The 27,080-nt window shown below is 46.1% G+C and overlaps 1 protein-coding gene across 1 annotated transcript in view; it reads right to left on the bottom strand.

The window, feature by feature from the left end:
- LOC149371627 (acid-sensing ion channel 1C-like) overlaps positions 1-21,600 on the bottom strand; it is a 36,178-nt gene extending 14,578 nt beyond the window's left edge. Inside the window, exons 1-7 of the mRNA XM_089585209.1 lie at positions 21,165-21,600; positions 15,756-15,991; positions 13,598-13,794; positions 11,798-11,958; positions 2,185-2,294; positions 1,470-1,630; positions 199-303 (exon numbers count right to left, since the gene is read on the bottom strand). Coding sequence (XP_089441335.1) covers positions 199-303; positions 1,470-1,630; positions 2,185-2,294; positions 11,798-11,958; positions 13,598-13,794; positions 15,756-15,991; positions 21,165-21,496 — 1,302 coding nt within the window. The 5' untranslated portion in view covers positions 21,497-21,600. The remainder of the gene's footprint in view (positions 1-198; positions 304-1,469; positions 1,631-2,184; positions 2,295-11,797; positions 11,959-13,597; positions 13,795-15,755; positions 15,992-21,164) is intronic.
- Positions 21,601-27,080: the final 5,480 nt, after the last annotated feature.

Raw genomic sequence — 27,080 nt, 5'->3', positions numbered from 1 at the left:
GTGTCCGTGTCCGCGTGGACAACAGGAGCCGCTGCCGGGTCCCATAACGCTATCGCGAACCCTTAAATGCGGAGCTAACGCGTAAATGTCCCAAATTTTGTTTATTTACCTTCTGGAGAACAGTATGCAACGAACAGTATACAACGCATGGTCAACGGTTGCTGACCGTTTATCGAGTTGCGTAAGCGAGGAACTGACCTGCTGAAAGTACGTCTGGTCTGGGGCGACGTAGCCCTGCCACTTCGCGGGCCACTTCGTGACACAGCGGTCTTTGTAGGGGGCCGGGAGACGTTCCATCATCCTCTGCGACCGGGAAGGAGCAGGAACTTATCGGTGCATAGAAGGCGTTCTCGTCACGTGGTTGTCGACTGGTCAGCCAACTGCTATAGGTGGCTTGTAAGAAATTTCTGAAGCTGTGTAGCTACAAGAAAGAATTCCCTCTGTCACGTAAGCGTTCCACTTGGGCTATGCCTACAGGACCGACATGGTCGTTATAACTATGCTGCTTAATCGGCTCTAGAGGAAACACTAGCGATCCGATAAGCATGAGACGCTATGCGAATGACGCCTGGGGAGAATTTACAGAGAAGTGATGACGCTATTACAAAGCCATCGTTAAATATGGTGGGTGCCCTACACGTAACGGGAGCTTACTGACCGCGGTCTGAAGGAAAACATATGAAGTTGATGTATCCCGTGAGTGCTGCTCGAAGGGGCCTTAACTTAGAGGCTAACAAAAAGCTTGAACTGGGATTAAGGACACCGGAGTGAGCTATACATGGAAAGGTTAATGATATGAGTATGACGTCTAGAGACAGATAGTTTTGTCACATCCTAGCGGAAATCAAGAGAAAATGGGCTTTAATAGGACACGTAATGCTGAAAACAGATAACCGTGATCTTCGTGAAGAAATTAGTAAGGTGCAGATCAAGTGAGGGGGGGGGGGGGTAGCACATTTGGAAGTCATCAGCTAATGATGTGACTTTTAACCAGATGTGTTGCGCAGGCAAACATATGACCTGAAAATACGTGTACGCCGGAACTTCATCCCGCTTAAAAAGTAGACTGTGCGGTAAAATTTTGTACCACGCAAAATATGCAGCCAACATCCTCGGCACTTTTCTTGCAGAATTTTCCACCCTTACCAACCTGAGGTTTAAGGGATAACTCGCCGGTCTAGAGTGTTTGCGCTTGTTGCGCTTGTTGTGTTATCTTCTTGTCCTTGTCTTTTTGTGCGCAGTACCCCCCTTGTATTCACCATGATTGACCGACTAGCCCAACAACGTACGCTCTTAAACTAGAGTGTTTACGCTGTGTTCTAGCATCGGTGTCCTCTTGTACAGAGTTGGTTACAAGTAGAAGGGGCTTAATTACCACCGGGTAGGCGTTGTAGTCACAATAGACTACACGTGCTCATCAAGTGACCAGCCTTCGGTTCAGTGAAATGGCAGTTGACAGATGGACATACCATCTCGATGCCTATGTAGGTGGTCATGTAGGGAGACAGGTACATGCCATCCTCGTTGGGGTCGGGGCTCACACCCCGTCTATGCACCATTATGATCATGCCCATCTCGCTGCTCGAGCGCAGGTACTCGTCCTTCTCGATGTCGAGCACGAGCGTCAGACCTGAAAACAACAACAAAACAAAAGACGACAAGAAGGCTGCAGGGATGTCCTATCGGTTTTCTCCGTCGACGGTCACAGCGTCTTGACACTAACCCCAGACACTTCGTGATCTTCCGTACCCAATAGTGCACCTCGCTATGAACCGCGCTCACAATTTTACTTGCGTTACTATAGGCGTATCAATTCCTCCTGAATAAAGGCCTAATTTAATTATGCATATCACGAGGAAAACAATCATCACACGCACTCCTAAGACGTGCAGACGGCGAGGAGTGTCTAGAATACGACCTTTTCTGTGATTAAATAAATGACATATGTTTGTCGCAATGCATAACATAACCAAATATCGACGCAATTCCGTCGATATAAACGTTGCCAATGGGGACAAAGCGAGGTGGATGCCATGGCACTGGCACAAAGGGTGGGCAGTGTAATTTACATGCACGCAGCATGTTGCCACACTTATTGTTTCTGTTACACCGCTATGGACTAGCCAAACAGTTCTGCTGAAAGCAGAAATATAATTGTGATAAAAAAATTTTTGATTTGCTTACCGTCAACAGGCAAGTTGCTCGCTTGGTACGAGATCTTCGAGGCGTTAAAGTTTGAGCAGAATATGCAGTAACATAGGCCGAAGGTGGGGCTCGTACTGGGTTCGTACATGCTGTAAGTAAGAGCACAAAAATCAAGGCGCTTTGGTGAAGAAAAAATTCTGCGAAAGTTGGAAGACATGACAGATAGCAAAAGCACAAAAAGTCTAAACATTCGGCCGCTCCAAAAACAGGGGCATTTTCGGCTAACGAAGGAACAAGAAAATGTATGGCATTACGACAGACGAACTGTTTCTAATAAGTATGTTGAAAAACATTCAACAGTGTACATTCTGGTGCGAACATTTGCCGCGCAGTTTCGAGATCGTAGTCAGTACAATAGTGCAGCTGCCTTTGTTGTGAGAACATCGTACACTCTGAACAGAAAGGAGTAAAAAAGGAGTTTCTCTAGCGCACACCCTTTTATAAAAGGGTGTATATAGAGGAGGGGGTATATAGAGGAGAGCTTACTCCCTTTTTTAATCCCATATAAGGCGCATTCGTGTTTAGAGTGCAGAAGCGTTTCATTCCCCTCTTTCCTCGTACTTGTAGCTGCCTTCAGACAAACAGCACGACCGTATGCGTAGCATATCTCCTCCACACTTGAAAAAAATTATTTTGCCTACTCTCCGAAAGATGCACCTCTCGATGCAGACGTCGCTGTCTTGCTATCTTTACTCTCTCTCTTTTTTTTCAACAAAAAAAAAAGAACAGCTGCGAGCGAGAGGACAGCTGTGAGTGCTATTAGCTATCCTCTTGATCCTCGCGCAATGACTCGTATCTACAGTGTGCTGCTGCTGGTGCACTGAATGCTTTGATTTCGACCGTGGGCGCCAAAGGCGTCATTTCACTGAAGCGAGACATCAAAATACCACAGGATGGTTACCCCTGCGTAACGTGGTGATTCTGCCACAGCTGTTGTGTTATTTTCATTTCGCGACATATCGAGGCGAAGAGTGTGACGACGACATGCATATATGTATAATTATTGACCTTTTTTTGTTTTCCACACCTACTCGTTCTTCGACTAGCACTCCTCTAGTTCGCCGTTTCAGGCGCGCTTCTCCACCCCCGTTGAAGCGCTCCTCGGCTGTGGTGCGCTTCGCAGCAGCCGCCGCAGACGACGCGTGCCATATCCGTGCTCCTTCCATGGCAACCACCCTTCGGTTACGCACTACAACACCACCGACATGAAATACAGGTAAAAGGCACCTAACAGCTGTGGCTGTAAAAGTTTAGGGTGGTGGCTTTTATAAGCCCGTTAGACGACGCCAGGCGGTCCAGATTAGGCCGAAGTACACAACTGTATCCCTGGACCTTCGCGATTTCTGTGTTTTCGGAGCCAGAACTACGCTGCTGCAGTGCTAATGGCTATTTTGGTGAACGCCCTTTTACGTCCAAAGGTCCACTTTGCGCTATAAGTGTGCGACGTCGCACCGGAATCGAGGGGTCACGAAAGTTTTTGTGTTTTCAGGGCCTTCCGCAACAAGAACCGTGCGCTACTGACCTCTAGCTGTTAAGATGACAATTACTTTTTCTTGATGTTATACCCTTCCACAGAAGAGGTTGAAGCCAGCCGGTGGCGAAAAAATTTTGCCATGAAAAAGAGGTGGTTGGTCGTAAGGTTTAGCACTTTCCTTACCTAATAACAACGGTGTCATCAAGAAAGCCAATTCATCATTGAAGTTTTTAAAGGACAATGGCCTTGTGGAACATTGGTACAGACACAATCTTTTTAATCAGTGACTCAGGCGGAGCAATTGCCGACATACCACTGTGAGGCTAATCTCCCCAGTACATTTACACCACCGCCGCCCCCACAACAACATCAAAAGATTTTGCGCCACTGTGTCGTGCGTCACTCTGTCACAGCAACCTCCATGGCTACGAGTAAGGCTCTTTATAACTACAACATAACTCAAAGATTTGCATGCAACATGAAGCAGGTTCTAAAATCGTCTGCAGGCGTAGCAAAGTTATGTCATGATACAGTATTTGCGAAACACCCATTTCAGCAGTTGTTCAATGTATGGAGTCTTTATTACCCTGTCTCTGTGTATGGGGCCCGGTGAATCGAAAAGAATTTGTGTGCATGAAAGCAAGTGCACTTCAAGCTGTGTGCACGTACCGCATCTTTCCCTGTTTTTGTCTAACCCCACCGTCAAGTATACTAGTAAACTGTCATTGCCCCCATCTGCGTTCACTCCTTTCTTCCCAGGTCTTTCGGCAAGTTGAACAATCCACCCACGTCCTCACTAAACATTAGCGATCTTTCTTTTAAAGTGATTTCTCTAACGCAGTATAGCGAGCCTTCCTAGAAGGTTATTTTCGTTTTTTTTTTTGTTGCTGTATTTTGCTGCAGTTCTTGACACACTGACCACGTTGTTGCGTTTGTCCTACTGTTTCGCGCCTTGATGGTTTATGTTCATTTTTTTTTTTTTTCAGTGACTATTATTCACCCCTCTCCTAAGTAACGTATTTTACCTTGGGGGTTTCGGAAATGAATAAATGAACAAGCCCTTCTCTATCTTTCCGCAAGAAATGTCCAGCTGCGCCGCTCGGCCCTCAGGTCTAACTCGCTGGCCCATCGACACTCGGCGTTGCTTCACTTTCGTCGTCCTCGGCTGTCGCCGCGTGACGCAATCTCTCCTTCGTCCCGGGGCGCTAAACGACTCCAGCCGGCGCCTCTCCGCCGCGGTTCGATGAGTTTCGTTCTTGTGCCGGCGCTCCGTTGCCGCTAATCGCTCTCCCCAGTTGCGTCGTCCACATCCGTCTCGCTCGTGTCCGCCTTGCCGCGGGCCGAGCCCTTACTGAGTTGGCAGCCGTGGCCCATAGGTGCTCACTCATACGTGCACGCTGTTGGTCGCTTTGGAGAGGCACTTTCGAGAGATCCTGCCGGTCTACTGCCGACGCAGCCTAGCTACTGGGGCCCAATAACCGTCTTCATTCATTCATTCATTCATTCATTCATTCATTCATTCATTCATTCATTCATTCATTCATTCATTCATTCATTCATTCATTCATTCATTCCAATAAAATTAAAATTCACACCCAACAATCCTAGACAAAAGCATTTTTGAGCGCGAAACAGTTTATGAACGCTATGTTTTGATATAATGTAATTTTTGAGTACAGCAATCAATAAATCTGCTGACCACCCGACGGCAGTCTTAAATTTTTTTTGCTATTAGCGTTTTTGTTATCGTCAAAAGCGTTCCCCATTGGTTTTCTACGGCAATCTTAACTGCTCGATGCGATCGATGGAAACGCGTTAGAAGAAAGATTTTGTTACACATCAGAACAACGAACCATTACCTTTAATATTTCCATAAAATTATGTCACAGTTTTTCAATATTCAAAATTTTTGTCCCAGAATATTGGACCTGGTTAGTGTTAGTCGCCGCCCTTTCCTGCTTTCCAATGTTCATTTGGGTGCTGTCCACATGTTCAAACTGAGCCTCCTCACTATGCTCTTGAGCTCTGGTGACGCAGGCAAGTCGTACGATGCGGGTGTCACTCCGGTAATATGCTTAAATGATCAGTGGTAGTTTATGTGGATGTCATTGCTTACATAACCAATGGCACGGCATCTTTACGTGACGACAGGGTTTTTCATCTCGTCGGAACTGGTCTGCCTGGCCATGATCATGTAACAAAGTCGCTTAATCCTTCACATGGTGCGCACGAGTGAGACTGACATAGTCGAGGACGTATGTGGTGCTCAGTCTACAGCGCGTCTGGCCATCACGTTGCGGCACAAACATTTGAACCCATATTTTGGAACAATCTTTCTTCATGTTCTTTTCATTGCGTTCTAACTTTTTTTTTTTTTTGCAGTTTCTTTACGGATGGTCATTCCGGCTTCAATATCTGGTCAGGTGAATGGCACTGCTCGCGCGATGCATCAGCACCCACGTCGCAGGAAGCATCCGGCAGCGATGAAAGGGAAAACCAGTTACGCTAGACAAAAACTGTTCTCGAATGTGGCAGTTATAATTTAATTAAATTTTTGTTTTAGTTTTACAATGTTCTGGCTATGCCTGAAACTTGATGCCGTTAGGGCCGACGGAACTGGAGAGGCGCAAAATGACATCAGAAACATGTCTGCACCGTTCCAGTATAGGGCAAGGAAACGAATGGTTTTATCCCTGCGTGACTTATATTAAAAAAAAAAAAAAAACGCTCGCTGTCGGTGGTCCCGCTCCGAACATTGAACTTGTGTTAATACAAAATTCACAAAGTTTAGAGCTCCCCGTTCCCACTGCGCTTTTTTCAGGACAGCAGCACGACGCTGAATTCTTTCCCCCCCGTTTCTGCATTTTTTTTTATTTTTTCTGCGTACGCCATCGAAAATTGCGCCTAATTTTCCGAGTGGTAATCAGACTAAGTGAGAGTTTTCATAATCCCTGCTTTCTTCCTTTTCTTTCACGGGTTGAAATTTTCGGTCTGCGAGAAGAAGCTTCTGGAATCGAACCAAATATAACAGTCGAATAGCGAAGGTTCCGATTTGTATACTAGCAAGAATCGAACAACTTTCAAATAATTTTCAAATAAGGAGCAGGACGTTGTATTGCACAGTCTTGTGATGTGTACCACGTTGTCGAGTTATTTGGTAGAAATATTACGCACAAAGCGGAATCGCCTTATTTACACCTCAAGTAGGTGTCTTTATCCAACATACGAACAGCCGGATACATTTCTTTTCACATCAAACCGCTAAGTGCCAATCGAGCGGTAATTATTGCATCAATGTCAGGTGACAAGTAGAAATGGGATATTTCCGCCTTCAGTTGAACAGACTACGGCACAGCGCGCGGAGAACTAAATTAGCAAGAATCAGAAATTCAAGCATAACATTTGTTTTTCCTTACTGGCACGCTAGAAATAATTGTTCTCACAACTTTACGTACGAAACACTTATTCGCGGTAATGATAGCCTTATCGGCGCTTACAGAGCACGACGTTGCGCGATGCCATGGGGTTTCATAGCAACGAAAATCAGCCAAGCGCACTTGCACGGCGGAACAAGCAGCAGCAGCAAAAGTAATTACAAAGGCGATTGAATAACTAAACTCGGAACTGTTCCACTGCCGCTCGAACAACGTATCTGTTGAGTGATAACGACGACGCTATACTTACTAGATGAACAAAAAACACAAAGGGAACTTTTATCTTCGCTTCATTTCCTCAAAGACAAGATAGCGGCCAAACTCCGCTCCCGAACCGACCTTAGCCTGTAGCGAGGATGTGTAACCTATCTCCAGATAATTATGCTTTCATGTTTAAGCCAACTGTCGTTCAGCTATATGTGAATGCTGTTTGAATACCGTTCCTCTTTCGATAGAGTTCCCGAGATGATGAGAAAAACTGCAACTTTTTCAAAAACGCTCCTTATTTCTAAACACAGGGAGAAAAAAAATAAAAATAAAAGCAGAGATGGCCAGCCTAATCGAATGGAGCATTTGTTATTCGAAAGTTCCCGCAGTTCGCACGCTACTATAGATAAAAACCGGGAACGCTCGAAACGCAGCTGAGCGGCAGCACAAATAAAAGCTTGCAGTCAAACAACAGATGACTGATAGCACGTTTTCTCTGTGCCGTCAATTCAGGAGAACTCATGCGAGCAGGACATGCGGTGGAATTCATAATGACTGTCGTGCTAGTGAATGTGGCCCTGAGCGTTACAAGCAGGCATCCAACATAACTGCCTTCAGCCCGTATTGGCGTGACTACCCACAAATCCAAGACTGTATTATCACGGTAAGTGATTGACATAGCGCAAAATTTGCGAAGACAAATCAATAAAAGCCTAATTTCCCCCAAACGCGTCCAGGGGGCATAAAAACTGGAAAATATTTGTTTTACCCGAAAATGAAGCGTACTAATTATGTCGATGAGTCTCCCAGCGCGAGTGTTGTGAATAGCAAACACTACAACTCTATAAAGTGCATTCTGCGCCTCAACGAACGCTGTACAGTAGCTTTGTGTCTCATTAAAAACGAACAGCAAATGAACACTGCCCCGTCCATGAATCGCACCGCGACATTAACTCAGTCAATTTCCTCATTAAAACGAGACCGTTTATCAAAAGTAACAAGATATACAATTATATCTCCAGTAATGTGTGCAAACTGCGGCAGAGCCACACGTCGTTCTGTTTTTCCAGTTCACTTTCCTTCTCGGGCAGGTTCTTCTCCTCGCAAACTATACTAAATGCATAATGGAGAACCTCTGAGGCAGCAGCTTATTACGAGAGCTCTAACGTAATGACATACTACGATGCAGACGCTGTTAACCTAAAGAGAATCCCCAGTCACTCTGATATGGGTGTCATAAATTTATTAGTGCCATCACAATTATGCAAATCAATTTGCCACGAATTCGCGACGGTTCGCACTTGGGTTCATTTTGAGTGAGCTGGAACGACCTACTCCTAAAGGAGTCCGTGCTTGATAAAACTTTTTCAAGAAATTGTTTGGCATGGCCGTTAAACATTGCGCATTGCCTTTTCAACCGTAGAAACTTGTCGACGGTAAATGCAGTTCAGTTGGTTGCGACTGCCACAGTTGTAATACGTGATTTTTTTTAAAAAAGCTCATTCCAGTTTCCTTTTGCATGATTTTTTTTTCCGGAGCAGCAAATCGCAAGCTCAGAATTACAATGCATTTTCTTGCTGTCCTTGTCGCTCTAACTTCCGCCGCAATACGGAAAGAATCCAGCGAATATCTGCACATCGACGGGTGCACGTGTAACGTGGGTATTCATCGTTGCTCTCACTGGCAGGAAATGCTGACACCAAAGTGTATATGCAAATGAGCATGGAAAGTACATTCGGAATGTCGCGACGTTGAGACTGATAGTTAAAGGGCCACTGCCCAGGGTCCGGACATTTTTGAAAAACAAGCCCACTGCATAGATGAGGCATCGAAGATAACCTCTGCAAAATACTAGAGCCATGCGCGCCCCGAAAAGCTGCGAAAATTCAAATCAAAGCCCGTTCGTTCTTTCCTTCAACAAAAACGGCCCGCCCCACTACTCTGAACCCCGTTGACGTCATGGGGGGTTACTTTCGCTAAAGGCACTCCATTGGTGCATCGTTCTGACTGACGGGAGAAGGTTGGGCGTAGCCTTGGCGTCGCGTCGTCTGCACAACGCTTTCCGCAGCGCCTTCTGTTCTGGCTCATGCCTACAAACCCGCATGAAGGAACAAACAAAAAAAAAACTGCGGAGGGAGCATGCGGCGACAGCCTTGAACCCTAGCCATAAAAAGTAAAAAAATAGTAAAACTGAGGGAGTTGGTTCGCCCCCCCGCCGTGATCACGTCACGAGACGTTCTGCGTGCGCGCTCCCTTCTCAGTTTTTTTTTCTTCTATGCAAGCCCCCCAAAACAAGGTTTTAATTAGTAGTGCAGCAGAGCCTTTCCCTCGCTCGCCCACTTGACCGCTCCGCACAGACACCGCTTATCCTTCATACATCTTGCGTACGCCTTGACTCCAATGAACGACATGGGCTTCGGAGCGGAGAAAAGACACAAACACACAGAACACAAACACACAGGAAGAAAAGCAAACGGGCGGTTGCCGGGCCCGCACTTCCCCGTGTGTTTCAAACAGAACCGACTTCCGCCCCTGCGCTCGTGAAGCGGTGGGGAGGCCTAAAAAAAATGAAAAGGTGGCTCGCTAACTGGGAATGACAAACAGATGTATGAAAGGATGCGCTCGCTAACAAGTCTAGGTGGTCGAGCCGATCGCGCCTCTCGATCGTTCAGTGTGCGCGCCCGCAGCGCCCCCCCCCCCCCTCCCCTCGAACAGACCCAGCAGCAAAAACCAAGAAAAGAATTCTATTGAAGGCGGGGCCATGACGTACCCTGTGACGCACTCCACAGACACCACGCCTCCGGCTTACGTCGGAGAACGAAGGGGTGATTTTGCCTTGGGGAGCCTACTCGACGAGGAGCGGGAGAGAAGAATTTCGAGGAGGGAATAGAAGGAGAGGAGGCTCGCTCAAAGAGAGGTAGGGAGTGTCTGCTGCCCGGGGGTGGGCAGGGGCCCTTTAAAGGACACTGAGGACATTTCCATCCAATTACTGTTCTAAGTAAAAATTGATTCTCTCGATATTCCTGGGTATGTTTACGTTTGTTCTACAGCGAAAGGCGCACCTATCGATGAGAAAATTGGATTTCAATATATTCCCGCCACTCGATTGAAACTCGTGACGGCCACACCGAATAGGACTGGTTGCCGCCGGTTTGAAGTGAATGGCGACGTAGCCTAGCCTCCGTGATCCGCGCACAAAAATTGGTGTCGACGCGATGGCGACACCTGCATTTCATTTTGTGGTCTTTTCAAGCTTATGAAATCTGGGCATCTGGCGACAGTATACACTTCAAACACGGGGGTGATAAAGGGGAGTAAGCCCTCTTTAGCGCACTCCCGTTTAGGGGCTGAATATGCTGCCAAAATCGTGGGGTAGATTTTCATCACTGAAAATACGGGATACTCTCGGTTGGGTACGAAAACGAATTTGCTCTTCAAAACGTGCATGGTTCCGGCAGTTACTAAGATTTTAACCTAGATTTCAACCTCTTCCATTTGGTAACCTTAAAGGTGCACTGAAGAGGAATCTAAATCGCCTTTTTGCCGCGGGAACTCGATCTGCACGTTCCGAGCATTCTTAGAAACTTCGACTTATTGCCCTGTGTGGCCGATTTCTCTAATTAAATCGAATTAACGTCCGGCTCCCACCTTTATTTTTGAATTCTCCCCCGTACGGTGGGCGGAGTCGACAACGCGTGGAGTGCCTTTCAGCCAGCTCCGTGGAGACTGTGCTCTCGCTTTATGTTGTTTTTTAGGTTTCCGTGAATAAATAGTTTCATTCGCAGATAATATAGCCGCAAAATAAGCCCGCAGAAATAAAAATACGTGCGGACTATTTGCTTCTAGGGATTACTACGTATTACTCCGCCGATGGCAGAGCGGCAAGCCGCCACGGGACTGGGCGAAAGGCACTCCGCGCGTTGGTCGACTCCGCCCACCGTACGGGGGAGAATTAAAAAAAAAAAGGCGGGAGCCGGACCTTAATTCGATTTAATTACAGAAATCGGCCACACGGGGCAATAAATCGAAGTTTCTAAGAATGCTCGGAACGTGTAGATTTAGTTCCCGCGGCAAAAAGACGAGTTCAGATTCCTCTTCAGTGCACCTTTAAGGTCTCCGGCTCCGCTTTTAAAAGCCTCCTCCCATTGCTAACTGCATCAAGTTGCTATGCTTTGCAGTAGGAATGTACCTCTGTTGCCAAGAGTAAGCATTCCTCATATTTAGTGATCGAAATCTACTCCTAAGCTTGGGCATCCTAAAGGCAGTGCACTTGAGAACACCTTACTCCGTTTTTGCCCTTATATAGGCTTATTCGCGTATACAGTGCAGTCTTTTTGTGTTTAGAATGCAGTACTCTATGGATACAGGTCAACCTCAATTCGTGCTCAGTGTCCCATACAAGGAATGAAAGCAGCTCCCTCTGGCGCAAAGGACAAGAAACAGTATTTGACCAATGCCACACTGATCTCTTTCCCACCTGTCGTCCAGGCAACTCTCTCCTTTCACGGTGCAGTTCAGGACCATCCTTTGCTTGGTGTGTCCCAGAGCGAGCAGCGTCTGGCTGCTGTTGCCTTTTCGGGCTTGGTTAAGAAAAGGGTACAACTCTTCCGTCGTGAAGTTGTGAACTGTGTTGATGTCCTGGCAGGGTGTACAGGCAGATTAATCAAATCAAACTGTCTTTATTTTCTATCTAAAGGAGAAAAGGGGATGACGGGTAAAAGCCGCCTAACTGCGGCTTGACAAAGCCCGGCCCCCTCTATGTACAGTTCGGCAGTAGTGCTAGTACACATTATACAGGATTCAATTTCACACTTCATCTCACGGACCTAAAATTTGCACCCTACAGAACAAAAACACTTCAAATGAAAGCACATGCAGTTTGAAATACATTCGAAACACAATTCTAAAACACATCAGGTTTTAAACATAAAAATTTCAAACACACTCAGATTGAAACACGTTCAGCTTAATAATTTTAAGTTTTTAAAATTCTGGAAAACGTAACATTAGTGGTAGTAGAAGTTAGAAGACATTTTACGGCAAAAACAAAGCATCAATAAAAAAATAAAAGGCACCAAGAAACACAAAGCACAAAACACAATCATACAAGAGAATCATGGCTCTAAGGAAATGTGTATGTAGCGCTCGTATCGACAACTTTTCCGGGTAGGTATCCATCAGCGCAAGGCTATTTAGAAGAATAGCAGCATGATAAGGAATGCACAAGCGTTTTGGCATATACAGTGTAAGACGAAGACCGTACAATATAATGCTAAACAAATAACGCGGCAGAAATTAAGTGGCAGACTTCCGTTCTATGACGACCTTTTTTTTACCTAACGCAAGGTTTGCGAATGTTTTATTTTTGTTATCGCTACCAAGACAACAAGCAAACGCTAGCCTTAAAGCTCCGAAACCCAAGCTTTGCTGTGCCTCTGCTAAATTCTTACACGCTCATGCGCTTATTCTGAAAAGTAAAAAGCAGGTTGGTATCATATTTCCGGCGCATATACATAATGTTGCTGGTACCGAGTTACCGAGTTACGCCGCTTTGTATAGCTTTGCGTTCCTCTTAATTATTTTACCGTGCAAGCGCATTCCTTTCTCTTGTTTCTGCGTACGTCGCAAATTACAGCTAGCAAGCAACGCCATGTTAAAACATGGAGGAAGAAAAATTCGAGGAAGCGTCACGTGACAGCTTTGAACCTAGCCATAAAAATTAATAGATGGATTGAGGAGTCAGCCCAACGTCACAGTCCGTGGCACGTTTTATTGGCCAGGGCCCGGTCTTGGCTCTTACAGGGGGGGGGGGGGGCGACTTTGACACAATGGAGAGAGAAAGAGGATAGGGAACGGTGTCAGGATATCTGGCTTGCAGAGGACGGCGGCATAACTTAACGCAACCTCCTGAGTGTATTCCCTTCTGCTGTAAAAAGCTACTGCTATGTGGACTTACGCTACAGACCTTACACAATAAGAACGGCTTGATAAGAGTTCCAGTGGTACCATTACAGAACCTTCTTGACATGGCCCTAGATTTCAAATGCGTTGATGGTAGCAAAAAAATAAAAAATACAAATTTTCTTTCAGGCTATTGCACAATTGTGGTTGTGCGACAGTATATATGTCTCTTGTTTTATAGCTTTTATCCGCTGGTTGCAACGGAAAAGGGGGGGGGGGGGGGGAGATGATGTTGCGATTCGTTCTCAACTGTAGCAACAACTTCAAAAGAAATGCGTTACGATCTGTAGCGCAATTACATGTGGCTACTTCTTACCATGGGGCCTGTCTGATCGCAGAGGATGCTCCTTACGGTGCCGTTTATCAGGTCGACCGTGTTAGGCGAGCACACGGCCGATGCTCTAAGCGGGTTCAGGTTGCAGAACGTGACGGCGGGCAGCTGGAGGCTGTTTCCCTCCGTCATCGATATGGACACAATGTCGCGGTACTCGAAGTGATTCTGCAGTGTTTTTCCTGCAAAACAGTGCACCGACAAATAAAATTTTAAGCGCAAAACGTACAAGGCTCGAGTATTTCCGGTAACAGCAAGTATTAACACTGTGATAATTTGTACATCGCTTACTACAATAGAGGAAAGTGCATCAGAATGATCACGCGTGCGAGTACGAGCCGACACAGCTCACCGGGGGAGGCCCTGCAGCACCTGCACTTACAAGACGAAAGTAAGCAAGCGGAAGAAACGGAAACATTGATTTCACGTTTTTTGTGCCACGATTATACGAGTCATGTATATCTGGTGTTACGTCTGCGCTAGCAGTATGCAGATGTAACACAACCAGCGCAAAACTCATATCGCGGACTCCTCATTGGATCCCTGACCAATGATTGTGATGCACGCCTGCGGTCTGTCCGGTGAGAGTACTGCCCAATGTGAGCATTCTGTCTGTGGTCATGCCCCGGACAGTGTGATCAATGCGGTTACGGGCCGTGATGGCTACATGGCACGGAAATGATCTCTTTCATAGAGAAAGGCGCATGAATGGGTCGTGGTGCGCCACCTATCCCTGTCATGGTTGTCGCCTGCCCCTCCCCCACTTTTATCCACCAAACAATGCGCCCCAAAAACTGCGCCTTGGGGTGCGCATTGTCTTTACCTGATGCACGCAGAGGTACAGCACAAGGTTCGGTAGAGAGTGTACCTACTTCAGGAGTAGGCCGAGGACAAGAGATGGTAGGATGAAATAACAGCAGCCAAGAAAGAAGGAAGGAAGGAAGAAAGAGAGATAGAGAAAGAAAGCGAGAGAGAAAGAAAGAAAGAAAGAAGAAAGAGAAAAGAAGGAAAGAAAGAAAGAAAGAAAGAGAGAGAGAGAGAAAGAAATAAAGAAAGAAAGAAAGAAAGAAAGAAAGAAAAAAAGAAAGAAACAAAGAAAGGAAGGAAGGAAGAAAGAAAGAAAGAAAGAAAGAAAGAAAGAAAGAAAGAAAGAAAGAAAGAAAGAAAGAAAGAAAGAAAGAAAGAAAGAAAGAAAGAAAGAAAGAAAGAAAGAAAGAAAGAAAGAAAGAAAGAAAGAAAGAAAGAAAGAAAGAAAGAAAGCGAAGCGTCAGCACTTGTGACAGAGAATTATGTTGCGCAAAGCAAATAAAACGATTGCGTTAACTTTCACGTTTTTAGAAGGAGCTTTGAGGGGAAACTTAGAACCCGCACTACTAATTCACAACCCAGCACTTCCTGCTTCGTGAAGCGGCCACCAAATAAGACAAACGTCACAAGAAGAACTAGTGAAATGCTGCAGTAAGATAGAAGATAGGGGGGGGGGGGGGGGGGGGTTAGACTTTGCAGCAGAATATAAGCGGCGCCTCACAAAGCGGTAGTACGCAGGTTAAGCACTGCTTCCAGGAATGACCTTGGGGAGCAGACGAGTCGGAGGAAGCTGGAATACGAGGAAGAAGGGAATTGGAGCATTTAGGATAGAAAACACAAGCAGAACTGCTACCATTTTGTAACGCAAGATTCAGCGACAGCTGCTGAGGTATTTCACTTCGCGATATTTGAGAAATACGAGAATTTCAGAGAGACATATATTCTCGTTCTTCTTCGACTATCCAGCACTCCTCTCCGGTCCGCCGTTCCAGGCATACAGCGTCACGACCGCTGAGCCTCTGCCCAGGAGGCGCGTTTCGCAGCAGCCGTCGCAGAAGGAACGTACTACATTCCTCCTCTCCCGCCATACACGCCCTCCTCTTCCCACTGTATACCCACCCGGGTGGTTCCTATGGCAACCACCCTTCTTTTACCCTACTCTTTCCATGGTAAACCTCCTCCTTCCCAAGTGGCTACCATCCTCCAGTCACGTCAACTACTACTACTAATGGTTTAACAGTAAAACTAGATCCCGCGTATAATTTATAGACATATCAAGCAGAGTACGAGGACAAGCCCCCAGAGGTACAGCGCAGGTGGCTAGTAGTGCACAGACCGATGCTGATGACGGTGACGACGAAGAAGACGACGTAGACGGTGCAGAAGATCCAGAAGCGCCAGCGGTTCTCGATGACCACCAGGCGGTCGATGCCGGTCGTGGACTCGGCGAACAGCTCCTTCAGCTTCTCCAGGGGCTGTTTTTCCTGCGCCTTGAGTCGGCACAGCCGCGCGGCCAACCGGAACCGCAGGAGCAGCCGCCGACGGCGCTGCTGTGCTGCCTGGATCTGACTGCTGCAAGTTTTGCCACCATATATACTTTTAGACATTTGCTCTGTTAATTTTGCAGTACCATCGATTTGTTATGCTTTTACAGCTGTATAAAGTATAAATGAGAGATAAGAAAAGCAGGAAGGGACAAGCTCTCAATATGTAGCTGTCCGAAGAAGCACGGTTCCTTCTTCCCTTGTGACCAAGCAGACCTAATTAAGAGCGACAGAAGAAAAGAAAATTATTCACCAAGAGGTCACGGAACTCTAATCTCCTATCGGTACCGAAATGTCACGCCTTTGACGTATTGAATGGCAGCTGGTAGGACTCTCTAGGTTTAGTGTGAAGGGTCAGTGTGAGACTAACCGCGAATACAGAAAAGTGCTTCTTGTATTGGCTGCTCACGCTTCACTCGTAGTAGAGAGACCTGGATCGCTGCATTGACACACCAATGTCGCTGCCCCTCCGAGCTATTTTTTCAGATCAGAAGAAGAGACGCCCCACTATAGCGCTAACACTGCTTGCAATTAAAATCGGTTGTACAGCGAAAAAGATGGGATGTGGTTAAAAAGTAGTTGCGAAAAAGACGCCTGCAGCGAAACAAGTTCAGACGCCCTTCTAGAAAACTTCTGAGCGCTTCCCGAGGATGTCTCGTCGCATTTTATGACTGTGGGACCTCCTTCTATATAACCTATATCTTAATGAATTATAACACAAGGTAGAAAGTATTTATTTCTTAATTTACTTATTGGCTGATTTTGAATGTATCCTTCAAGCGGCTTTACTACAATCAACTAATATTTACGGGAAGACATGGAATATTTTTCAGGCAGTATTGTGTCCGAACAAGCTCAAGTAGTCAGAAATTAGTTATAAAAAAGCTCGCCGCTGTAGCCAAGTGGCTGTGGCGTTCTGCAACGGAGCGGAAGACGCGATATCGGATCCCAACCACAGCGACCGCGTTTCGATAGGGGCGAAATGCGTGTGTTGTGTTATGCATTAAATGTTAGCCCGAACGTTGCCAGGAATTCAGGACAGCGCTTCTAGTTCCCCTCGCTACCACCATCTGGCGCATGGCTTTAGACAATCAAAAATAGAGTTTTGACATCATCCGTGGCGTAAGAAAGAAAAGGAATGATCGAGTGGCTGCAGAACGGAAAGTAAAAGACCGCTAGGCTTAGCGGCACTAGCTGGGCGCTGTCTCAAATTCTTGCTAATGACCATCCATCATGGCGTCTCTCATAGCTCATTTGCTGCTTTAGGACATCAAATCCGACATACCAACATGCCTTACCACTAGTTTAACAAAAAGTTATTTTAATAAAAAATAAAATGAAGCGAAGGGAACGAAGCTAGGGGCAGTTGGCAACCAACCTCAAGGATAAAAAATGACGTCTTCGCTCCTGAACACAATTTTTCACCCTTGTCAAGGTTAATGGCCACCTTCATTTCGCTACTCTCCATTCCGCATCGGTCAGAGGGTGCGTAAAGTGGAAGCGCATTTATCGGCAGTACGAAAAAGAAAAAGGTATAGGAATTTCCTTTTTTAATTTTTCACGTATTCATTCTTTGTATTGCTTTGGCATGATAACTCAGTCTAGCTAACGTCTTCGTAAACAAAGGCCCAAATTGGGGTGCGCTAACTTATTGAAATACTATCCTTTCACTAGCGGCTCAATTAAGACGGTATGAAATATGCTGCGAAACATGACGCAGTGTATCCGTCCCTGTTTCACAAAAAAGAAAAAATATATATGTATGTGTGTTGCCTGGAACACACTAACGGTCCGAGATAACCAGAACCCGACATTTTCGGGCGATATTAATGGCGTTTGATATATGGGAACTCCTTCAACGCTTGGCATTTAATGTTTCGTGACAAACCTGAAGACATACAGAAGGCAATGACCGGCTATCGCAACAACCCAGCCATTTTCCCCGTCAGTCTATCTGAGAGATGCCGACGTCGGTTCCAATGAGCGCAACTGAAAGTTTGCTGCAGTGTGAAAAGTAAAGTGGATTAATCATGCACGGCTCACTGTTCTGTTTACCATTAGTTGTACACAACTAATCCGAAGTCCACTGATAATTTTTTTCTCATAGTTAAGTGAATAAATAAACAAATATATGGACGGGACCTGTTTTAGTAGCTATATCTATTCTTTTTAGCAGCAATTTACGTCCTCACTCTTTTGTGCTTGTGGGACACGGTTTACAGTAGATTAGTGGGAAAGGTCATTGTCCTGCAGTGCATGCATTTGCGCTGATGAAGATGCTTTTGCATTTTATGCTTTAAGCTTTTGTTCACATCACTATTTAATTTTTCGACTGCGTTGATAATTTGTTGCAGGGAACTTACAAAACCTGCCGGGTGAACAGCGAGGAAATAGCTCTGCCATAACCCAACCTAACTAAACGCTGCTAGAAAGTAGACTGCGAATGCAGTCACTTTACCAAGTGGGGAGATTCCTGTTACAGACAAAAGGGAAATATGTATCGTAAAGAATGCTGCTGCACGCTTGCTCACGCAGCAAAACCATGTGCAAGGCATTTGCTGTTTGCAATTAAAAACGGTGTTGGGGGCAGAACTCGGAGAAATTGAAACTGGTTTTTGAAATTGGGTTCTGAAGAAAGAAAATGGCGCAGTAACTGTCTTACATCTCGGTGGACACCCGAACCGCGCCCCAAAGGAAGCGATAAAGGACGGAGTTAAAAAAGAAAGCCTCTTTCGGTCTGCAAGAACGTGGATGTGAGTCTGTAACAGAGAGAAGAGACTGGTGTCTTCAGAGCATGTTCGAGCCCGCCGCGGTGGCTCAGTGGTTACGCGGCGCTCGGCTGCTAGCCCGGAAGACGCGGGTTCGATCCCGGCCGCGGCGGCCGAATTTTGATGGAGGCGAAATTCTAGAGGCCCGTGTACTGTGCGATGTCAGTGCACGTTAAAGAACCCCAGGTGGTCGAAATTTCCGGAGCCCTTCACTACGGCGTCCCTCATAGCCTGAGCCGCTTCGGGACGTTAAACCCCAATAAACCAAACCAAACCAGAGTATGTTCGAATCTGACTTGCTTCATCGTCATATATGCGTGATGCCCCTGAGTGACGAAAAGCGTTCAGTTTAGAATTGCTTGCTTTTTTGCATAGTAGCGGAGTGATAGCAGCCGCTTAAAAATAGAGTTTAAATGTTGTCTGTTTTCCGTGCGTATCAGAAATAAACTCTGTGCAGTCGGGCAGATTTTCACCAGAGAATTTCCGCTTAAATACGGGAATCAAATTCGACTTTCCTTAAATGCACGCCGTGTTTCAGCGACGTTGTTGTTTGCCTAAACAGCGATAGCGAGCGTAGGCGGCTAATGCTATCAGCAGCAGGTGGTGGCTAATTCTCAAATTTGATAATACCTGCTAGAGAAACGTCCACAACAAAAGCTGTTATCGCCTGAGTTTCGTTAGATGTCTCAGACAGGAAAAAATAAAAATTGCCTTGACCGCACCACCTAAGGCATAAAGGGCTTAAAAGTAATGAGGAACGAGGCAATAAAAAAATGCATAGCAGAAAAAAAAACGTACGGATTAAGGTAGTAAATCCGAGTAGACGTGCGAATTAAAGCATGTGTCTATAGCCTGGCTGTTTCGCTGATCTGATCTGTTCGCACGGATGAAAGGTGATGAAGAGGTCAATGTGCAATGCACAGCGCGAGAGGGTCCCGATCGGCTGCGGCGGTAGCGTAGTGCTCTCGTGCAGTCAGTGGCCAGCGAAGCTGAGCTCTTCGCGCCGCCGCGGGTTCGAATCCCAGTAGCGGCAATATCTATTAATTTATTCAAGGTCAAGGCTTCAGCGATGGCCCGGCTTTTGCAGCTTTGGTCGCGAAGTAGAGCTTTCGCTCTTGAAAATAAAAAAGAAAAACTAGCAATAATAAAAAAAAATGCTGAGGAAATTTCTACATGTACAGACTTCACGTATTTGACTATGCGATACTTATGAGGTTTCGTATCGACCGACTGAGATATATTTCTCTTTACTGGCTGCAAACAGCTCAAAATATATTTAATCACTATGCGTAAAAATGCAGCTTAGATATATTCTCAGCTATGGACACAACTGACTCGTCATATTGTGAACAGGTGGTTCTAAAACTACTACCATGAGTACACTTGCTGCAAGCTCCAACCCAGCTGGTCATAGGCATTTTTACTTCGTGCACAGTGATAATCCCGTTTTGAATATCAGTTACTCTGGTTATCCCAACATGAACAAGGGAGGGGAAAACCTCAGGTTGCTTGAGTCAACGTTTCGACAAGGGGACTTGTCTTCGTCTGGGCAAAGCGTTCATCATTAAATATATACATAATATACATACGGCAAAGTATAAAAATTTATCTTTATAAAGTTAAACCCGGAGCAGTTATCGACGACAAACAAGCTCGCGTGGAATTTTGATCGGAGACAGCAACACATGGGTGCATGCATGGCAACAAGTAGCCTACGTGGCTGCACGCAAAGCTGTGTGGAAGATGTGTTTATTAAGGCCAAAGGTCGGACGCAAGAAAAATGGCCGCCGTGGCCACTCTGAACACAGAATTGTTCCTGGACATTGACCCAGAGTCGCCATGAACGACTGAAGAACGACCAGCTTCGCTGACAGGCAGTAAACGATGGTTCTTGAGATAAACTTCCTTACAAACTTCCTTACACGCTATAGAAACACTGGCTGACTTCGCCCTCAGAAATAGAATGTGGGCACACAGCGATGTGTACATTTCTGTCAACGCAGTCATTACCCTGACCCCTGCGCTTAAGCCGTATAGTCTGCATAGGCGGCCGGGCTTTCTTGTTGGAAGGGACACATCAAAAAGTTAAACACGAACACTAACACTAACGTGCATAACGCTAACCCTTATTTACTTGAAGAGAATGTTTAAGGTAAGGTCGGAGAGGGTGGCCTTCGATACAAGCATCTGGCCTGCAACTCCGTAGCGACTGCTTGCTTAATTGATTGATTGTCAGGAAATTAACGGAAACGAAAGGAGAGTGAAAGAGAGAGAGGCAGAGAGTGAAGATGACAGACGATCTACATAAGAGCTCAAACTAACTTTCGGCCATTGGGCTATCAGACTTCAGCCATAACCACATAACCAAACAGTAAATTCCCCCTGTGTAGCCTAAACGCTAGTGTCCTTAGTCCGGCGTCGTTCTTTCCTCACCTCTGCGATGCCCAGACTTCGTGGATACCCTTGCGGGGGCGGACGACACCGTCGTAGAACCAGTCCGCCTGCCCGCCGGGGTAAGCCATTCCTCCGCTGGGAAAGAAGTGTGGACCTCCGCTCGCGAGGTTCTCGCTCGGTTGTACGTGCTCCCTAGGCCGAGAAACGGCTCCGAACGAAAGCGTTCGATAGACTTTGCCACGTTCCTCCAGTCTCGCCGAAGGCGTGGCCGCGGGCGCGATTGCGGCCAAATCAATAGGCACAGCGTGCACACATACACGCTCACGCTGCCGCGCATTCAGGTTTTGAACCGGCGGCCCGCTTACAGTCATTGATCTGACCCTGTGGTCGCGGAGCAGAGAAAAAAGGAGGGTTAATGCGATTATGGATTCTGCCCTTATTGTTGCTGAGCCTCGCGATAAAATCGCGTCGTGGGTTACGAAGGAAGTGCGCATGCCGAGCCCCATTTTAACGCATCTGGGGCCGGCATCCAAAGTGCATGGCTCTGCGACTGCGCGGTACACAAAAGCTATGCGCGTTTGTTACATGCGTTTCACTCTTTTCGCTGTGCGCAGCCTGAAACTAAGCACGAGACAACGTGTTTCACACCGGAAGATGGCGCCACCGCCACCTGTTTTGGCGGCAGTATTTCTGACGGTAGCCCATAGTGCTACGAGAAATTTATTTTTTTTTTGTGCTTCATAGAATCAAATGCATTGATTATAACACCTTGAACAGCTGAAGTGCGCGAATGTTTTCGATCAAAAAGTTTTACAACTACAAAAGAAATTCTAGACACCAGTTTTTCTGAAAAGACAGCTTTGTTCTGAATTTTCTGTGCATATACTGGAGAAAGCCCGCAGTACCACGGAGGTGCACGGATGGCTGCAGCCCGCCGTGCTCTTAACAAATACACATTTTATGTAGTAATATAAACATTTAATAATACGGTTATTAACAGCAAACAAGCGCTGCATTTTGAGTGAAGACAGTAGCACTGCATACGTGTTCATTTTGTTGCTCCCCTCGGCCCCGCATTTTGTGCGGCTTCACAAAACAAGGAGAGAGGTTCACATCGCGTGAGTCCGACATTTTAATGCATAAATACAACTTCGTGCGCATTGTTTTCAACCTGAAGATTCCAGGCTTGCATGTAAACCTCGGAAGAAAAGGAAGTCCACGTCAAGGAGTGACTTGAAGAGAATGAAGTATACATACAAGGACTTCCTGGTTGGAATGTTTGACTCACACGTGACAGACACCTATGGGATATATGGATGTGCACCCAGCGAACTCCCCATATCAGACTGTTTCGCAGCGGACTGCGCCCAAATGTCCGCGAACATGTTCAAACCCATAGTGGCAGCACCCGGACCCAACTAAACGTTCAGAAGATATCGTCAGAATATGAAGGGGGGGGGGGGGGGGGGGGCAGTGACCCATAGGCCCCGCAGAAAAAATTCAGGGCCGAGTTGCACCACGGTCCGGCAGGGCCAGCACAACCCTAGGAACCCACAGAACCTTATGAAAACGGCTGAATCCTTTGAGCCTGGCCAGATCTGCCGACGTCGTCAGCCGATCACCTCCTCCGATACTTTTAGATGCGCAAGCACAACTGCGTGCACAGGACAAACCTCTAGAACCACCCACTCAAGAGGAGAACTGCCTGCGCTCAGGTACGGGCCCTGCGCGACAGTGGGGCACAAACTCTATAATATGCACGCCGTCCCTGCATACATGGAGTTTCATGCCCCACTGTCACGCAGGGCCCGTACCTGAGCATTCATTCATTCATTCATTCATTCATTCATTCATTCATTCATTCATTCATTCATTCATTCATTGTACCCTTAAAGGCCCTTTTAGGGCATTACATAAGGGGGGGGGGACAGTTGAAATACAAAGTAAAGGGAATAACAATGTTAATACAGTAAAATACAACACAATGCAATGCAAGAAAAAAAAGAAAAACAAACAAAAAAAAAGAACTGGAAGACACTGTGAAATATTAAGATGCAGTTCTAATCAATACATGGTGGCGGATAGGCTAAAGGAGGGAATAGTAACAAGAAAAATAAATGGTAAAATAAAAGCATGAGGTTGTTTTTTCATTTGCTGTAATGTTCGATTAGTGCGTCTCTAAATTTACTAGCGTCACGCTTGTTTACAATGTGGTCTGGTAACTGGTTCCAATTTTCTATTGCTGTAGGTAGAAATGATTTATTGAAGGCTATTGTAGAACCATGTAAACGCTGAACACTCAGGGAATTGAAGAGGCGACGCGATGCTCTGATGGGAGGTAGGAGTAATGAGTAGGGCCCGGAAATTTAGGCATTTGCCTAAACATGCCTATAAATGCCTAAACGGCGGATTTTTGCACTTGCCTGGCTTTTTATCATTTTTTAGGAAATACTACCTATTTAACCGCACTTTTTGCCTATAAATGCCTAAATCCGGCACTTCGGCCCTCGGTACCGTTTTTCAATTTTGAGACATCTGTCTATGTGTGGTGAAAGGCGCGCGCGGATGCACGCACAAAAGGCGCGGGTCTCGGCGAATGTTTTTCTCGAATTGTAACTTGAACGCAGTGTAACGAAGTCTCGAAGTGTAGCAAGAGGCGAGTATGGAAAGAGATGTGACATACATAGTGCAAACTTCTCAATATTGATGGAAAGGATAACAAAGTTAGAAAAGGCTGGACTCTCAACAGATGAATCGTTGAAGGTAGTGGCAGAGGTACCAGCAGCACTTCGGGGACTAGAAGGAAAGGGCGCTACTGCTTCTACGAAGATGCAACAATTGATAGAAAAAAAATAGATGCCTAGAAACAATTTCCGAAATCAGAGATTTTCTACGCGGAGACAGTCAGGCCACATCACTTGAAGGCTAAGCGTTTATCAACTCTCATGCTTTAGGTTCGCGCCACTAAGTTCATGTGATGTCAAAAGAAACCTTTTAAATTACAAAGCTATGCTTAACGAATACCGAATGAGCTTCGAGTTCGAAAACCTGAGAATGAACTTTATTGATTCAGTTGAGGACTGAGTACGCTCCGTGCTTGACTTACAAATCTTGTACTTATGAATAAAGAGTATTATTCAAAGCGCCTATTTTTGCTTTATAGCGCCTATTTCAATATTTTTTAGAGCCTAGATGCCTGCCTATTTCGCGGTTCTTTAGTGCCTAAATTTCCGGGCCCTAGTAATGAGTCGCGGAGGTAAGGAAAGTTGTAATATAATTTATGAAAAAGGCAAAATCGTGAGATTTTTCGACGGTTCTCAAGTGGTAGAAGGTTGAGTGTTGATTTAATCCTGGTGATGTTGTAGTATCTGTCATAATTTGAGGTAATGAAACGTGCTGCACGGTTCTGAATAGCAAGGCAGCAAGGCATAGGCAGTTCTCTTGAGTAGGTGGTTCTAGAGGTTCTTTTAAAATCTTTAAGTCTGCCCCGCCGCGGTGGCTCAGTGGTTACAGCGTTCGGCTGCTGACTCGAGAGACGCGGGTTCGATCCCGGCCGCGGCGGCTGAATTTCGATGGAGGCGAAATTCTATAGTCAGATACAACTTAAGTCTGCAGTGAAGCTCCTCCCACATTCAGCCTCCGCGCACAGAATCCCTCCACGACGAAAAAGTAGTCCGCTGGTTAAACGTTTCTTGTCACGTAAATAAGAAGTTTACCACAAGAAAAAGATTATCAGCTCTGTAATTTTGACACCTGGATTGTTTGATATAGTCAAACATTAAAAAGCTCATTTCGCTTACTGTTTGGATAGGCCAGCGGAGTAATACAGAACGCCGCGAACCGCGGCCCAGTGTTAGCAGCTGCTGTTTTTTTTTTAAGCTGTATCCTACTATAGAGGCCCGTGTGCTGTGCGATGTCAGTGCACGTTAAAGAACCCCAGGTGGTCGAAATCTCCGGAGCCCTTCACTACGGCGTCCCTCACAGCCTAAGTTGCTTTGGGACGATAAACCCCGATCACCTAACCAAACCTTTTTAAGTCTTATTTAGTTCTATATCATTCCCTTTTATGCCCTGACAGTCAACACCGGTAAAAAAAAAATCGCGCTACCAAAAATTTGGTGTCTACCCCTGCATAATGGTCACAGGTACGCACAACAGTACAGCGAGGAATATGGCACCACGCAGGAGGACCCCCTTTTTTTTTTTTGAAATTCGCAGACGTCGGAACACCTGCTCTTTGAATAGCCGCGATTAGGTGCCAGGTGTTACAAGCATTTCAAATGTCATTTGGGGATATCAGAGAAACTGCATAGTTATTTTCTCGGTTCTAAAGTGGGTTGCAACGTTAGGAAAATGTTACCGACAGAGACGTGTGGGGATATGTTTGGCAAGTGGTTTGCTGGGAGACGGTGACGGCAGATAGCATAAAATAAGGTTAAGTGATTGTCAATGGGACAGGCATTTGTTTGTGCACTGGACACAGCATGGCTGATGAAGAGGCAGTGTTTTTTGTTTTGTTACAGCGACAGCTGTATAAATATTGGTACCGTCTTGGCCTTGGCCGAGATCGTGGCCTCGTAGTCGTCCGCAGGAACTGAAGGGCGAGAGCATCCTGCTCGGCTCCAGTACGTGATTATGTGCTGTGCTGCAAGAGGGCAGTACGTGAATTAACAAAGAAAACATTGTGTCTCTCTGGGTGCCGGCGGCCGCATGTTCTTCTTGTACTGGGGGTATGTGAAATAATAAACACAAAAAATTGCAGCTAATCTCGCAAGTCACATATTTGGAATATTTCGCGAAGCACGCGTGGCGAGCCCTTTAGTTCTCCTCTCTTGATTACCCAACGTCTGAAACATCAGACACTGCAAAGGAAGGTACTGCAGATATAGCTCATGCTCCATGGCACCCAACAGAACTCAGTATAGGTCCTCAGCACAGGAAAAATAGAATATAAGCTGATTTTTCAGCATCCAGCACTGAGAAGTGCAGGAAGCCGAATTTAGAAATTACAGCGCTTGCTCTTCAGAAAGGGAACCCGCCGGCGGAGTTGCCTGCGCACTTTAGGTTTCAAGTATGAAACAACGTCACTATAACCACTATAATACCCCCCCCCCCCCCCCCCCCTCACCACGACATTCTACCAAATTCACGGGAGCTATTTTTCTTAACCTGCATGTGATTTGGAAAACTAGGTTCACGCTAAAATGGTCGTTTAAAAATGGAGCTAGCTATAGTTGTCGACCCTGCGAGGACCTCTGGCCGTTGGACATGCCGACTTCACCCGCTTGTTCTTCGAACTGGGCAGAACACTTAGTGTTGCTCCCCTGCCGACGTGCAGCCGGGTTCAGCCATTTTTTTACGGCATTAGTGAGTGGTACGGCTGCCTTCTCACTTTCGTGTGCGGTCACTTGAAGCATCCGCTGCGTCTGGAGCTGCCACCGAGCATTTGGAAGCGCAGAATGAAGGATTACGACAATATCTTATGCCCTCTCGCTTTGCGTCAATGCCGTGGGGTACATTACCTGTGCTGCTTACACGCAACAACTACTAGCTCCATCTGTTGCCAGCACGAATATTTAGTCGCTAGCAAGCGCTGTGTACTAACTGCAACACTGACGTCAGTATATCTGCTGCATTGACAGACTGATAAGAATCCAATGCAATTTACTCCTGCCTAACTCAGAACCCCTACAAATGGTGGCAGCCTAAGCAGCTTCTGTTCGGTTTCGCTCCTTCCTTGCTTTTAAAGCTCTCCACTATGTTCACTGCCATCATCCCACATCCACATGCATTTCATGTTAACGAACTCTGATATTAGCAAGCCCCCTTCCGATTATAAAATAGAGGGCAATTCCCTCTCTGGGCCTGTCAAATGACATGCCGTATGTCAAGCTCTACACTGATTTTAATTCAGCAGTCGTATTTGCCTTTCATGTTGCGAGTTCATCAAACTGA

Source organism: Amblyomma mixtum, chromosome 1, assembly GCF_055824585.1.
Source record: "Amblyomma mixtum isolate Tamu chromosome 1, ASM5582458v1, whole genome shotgun sequence".
Lineage (NCBI taxonomy): Eukaryota > Metazoa > Arthropoda > Arachnida > Ixodida > Ixodidae > Amblyomma > Amblyomma mixtum.
Note: the sequence above shows the minus strand (reverse complement) of the source record. Positions and strands in the feature narration are given on the sequence as shown.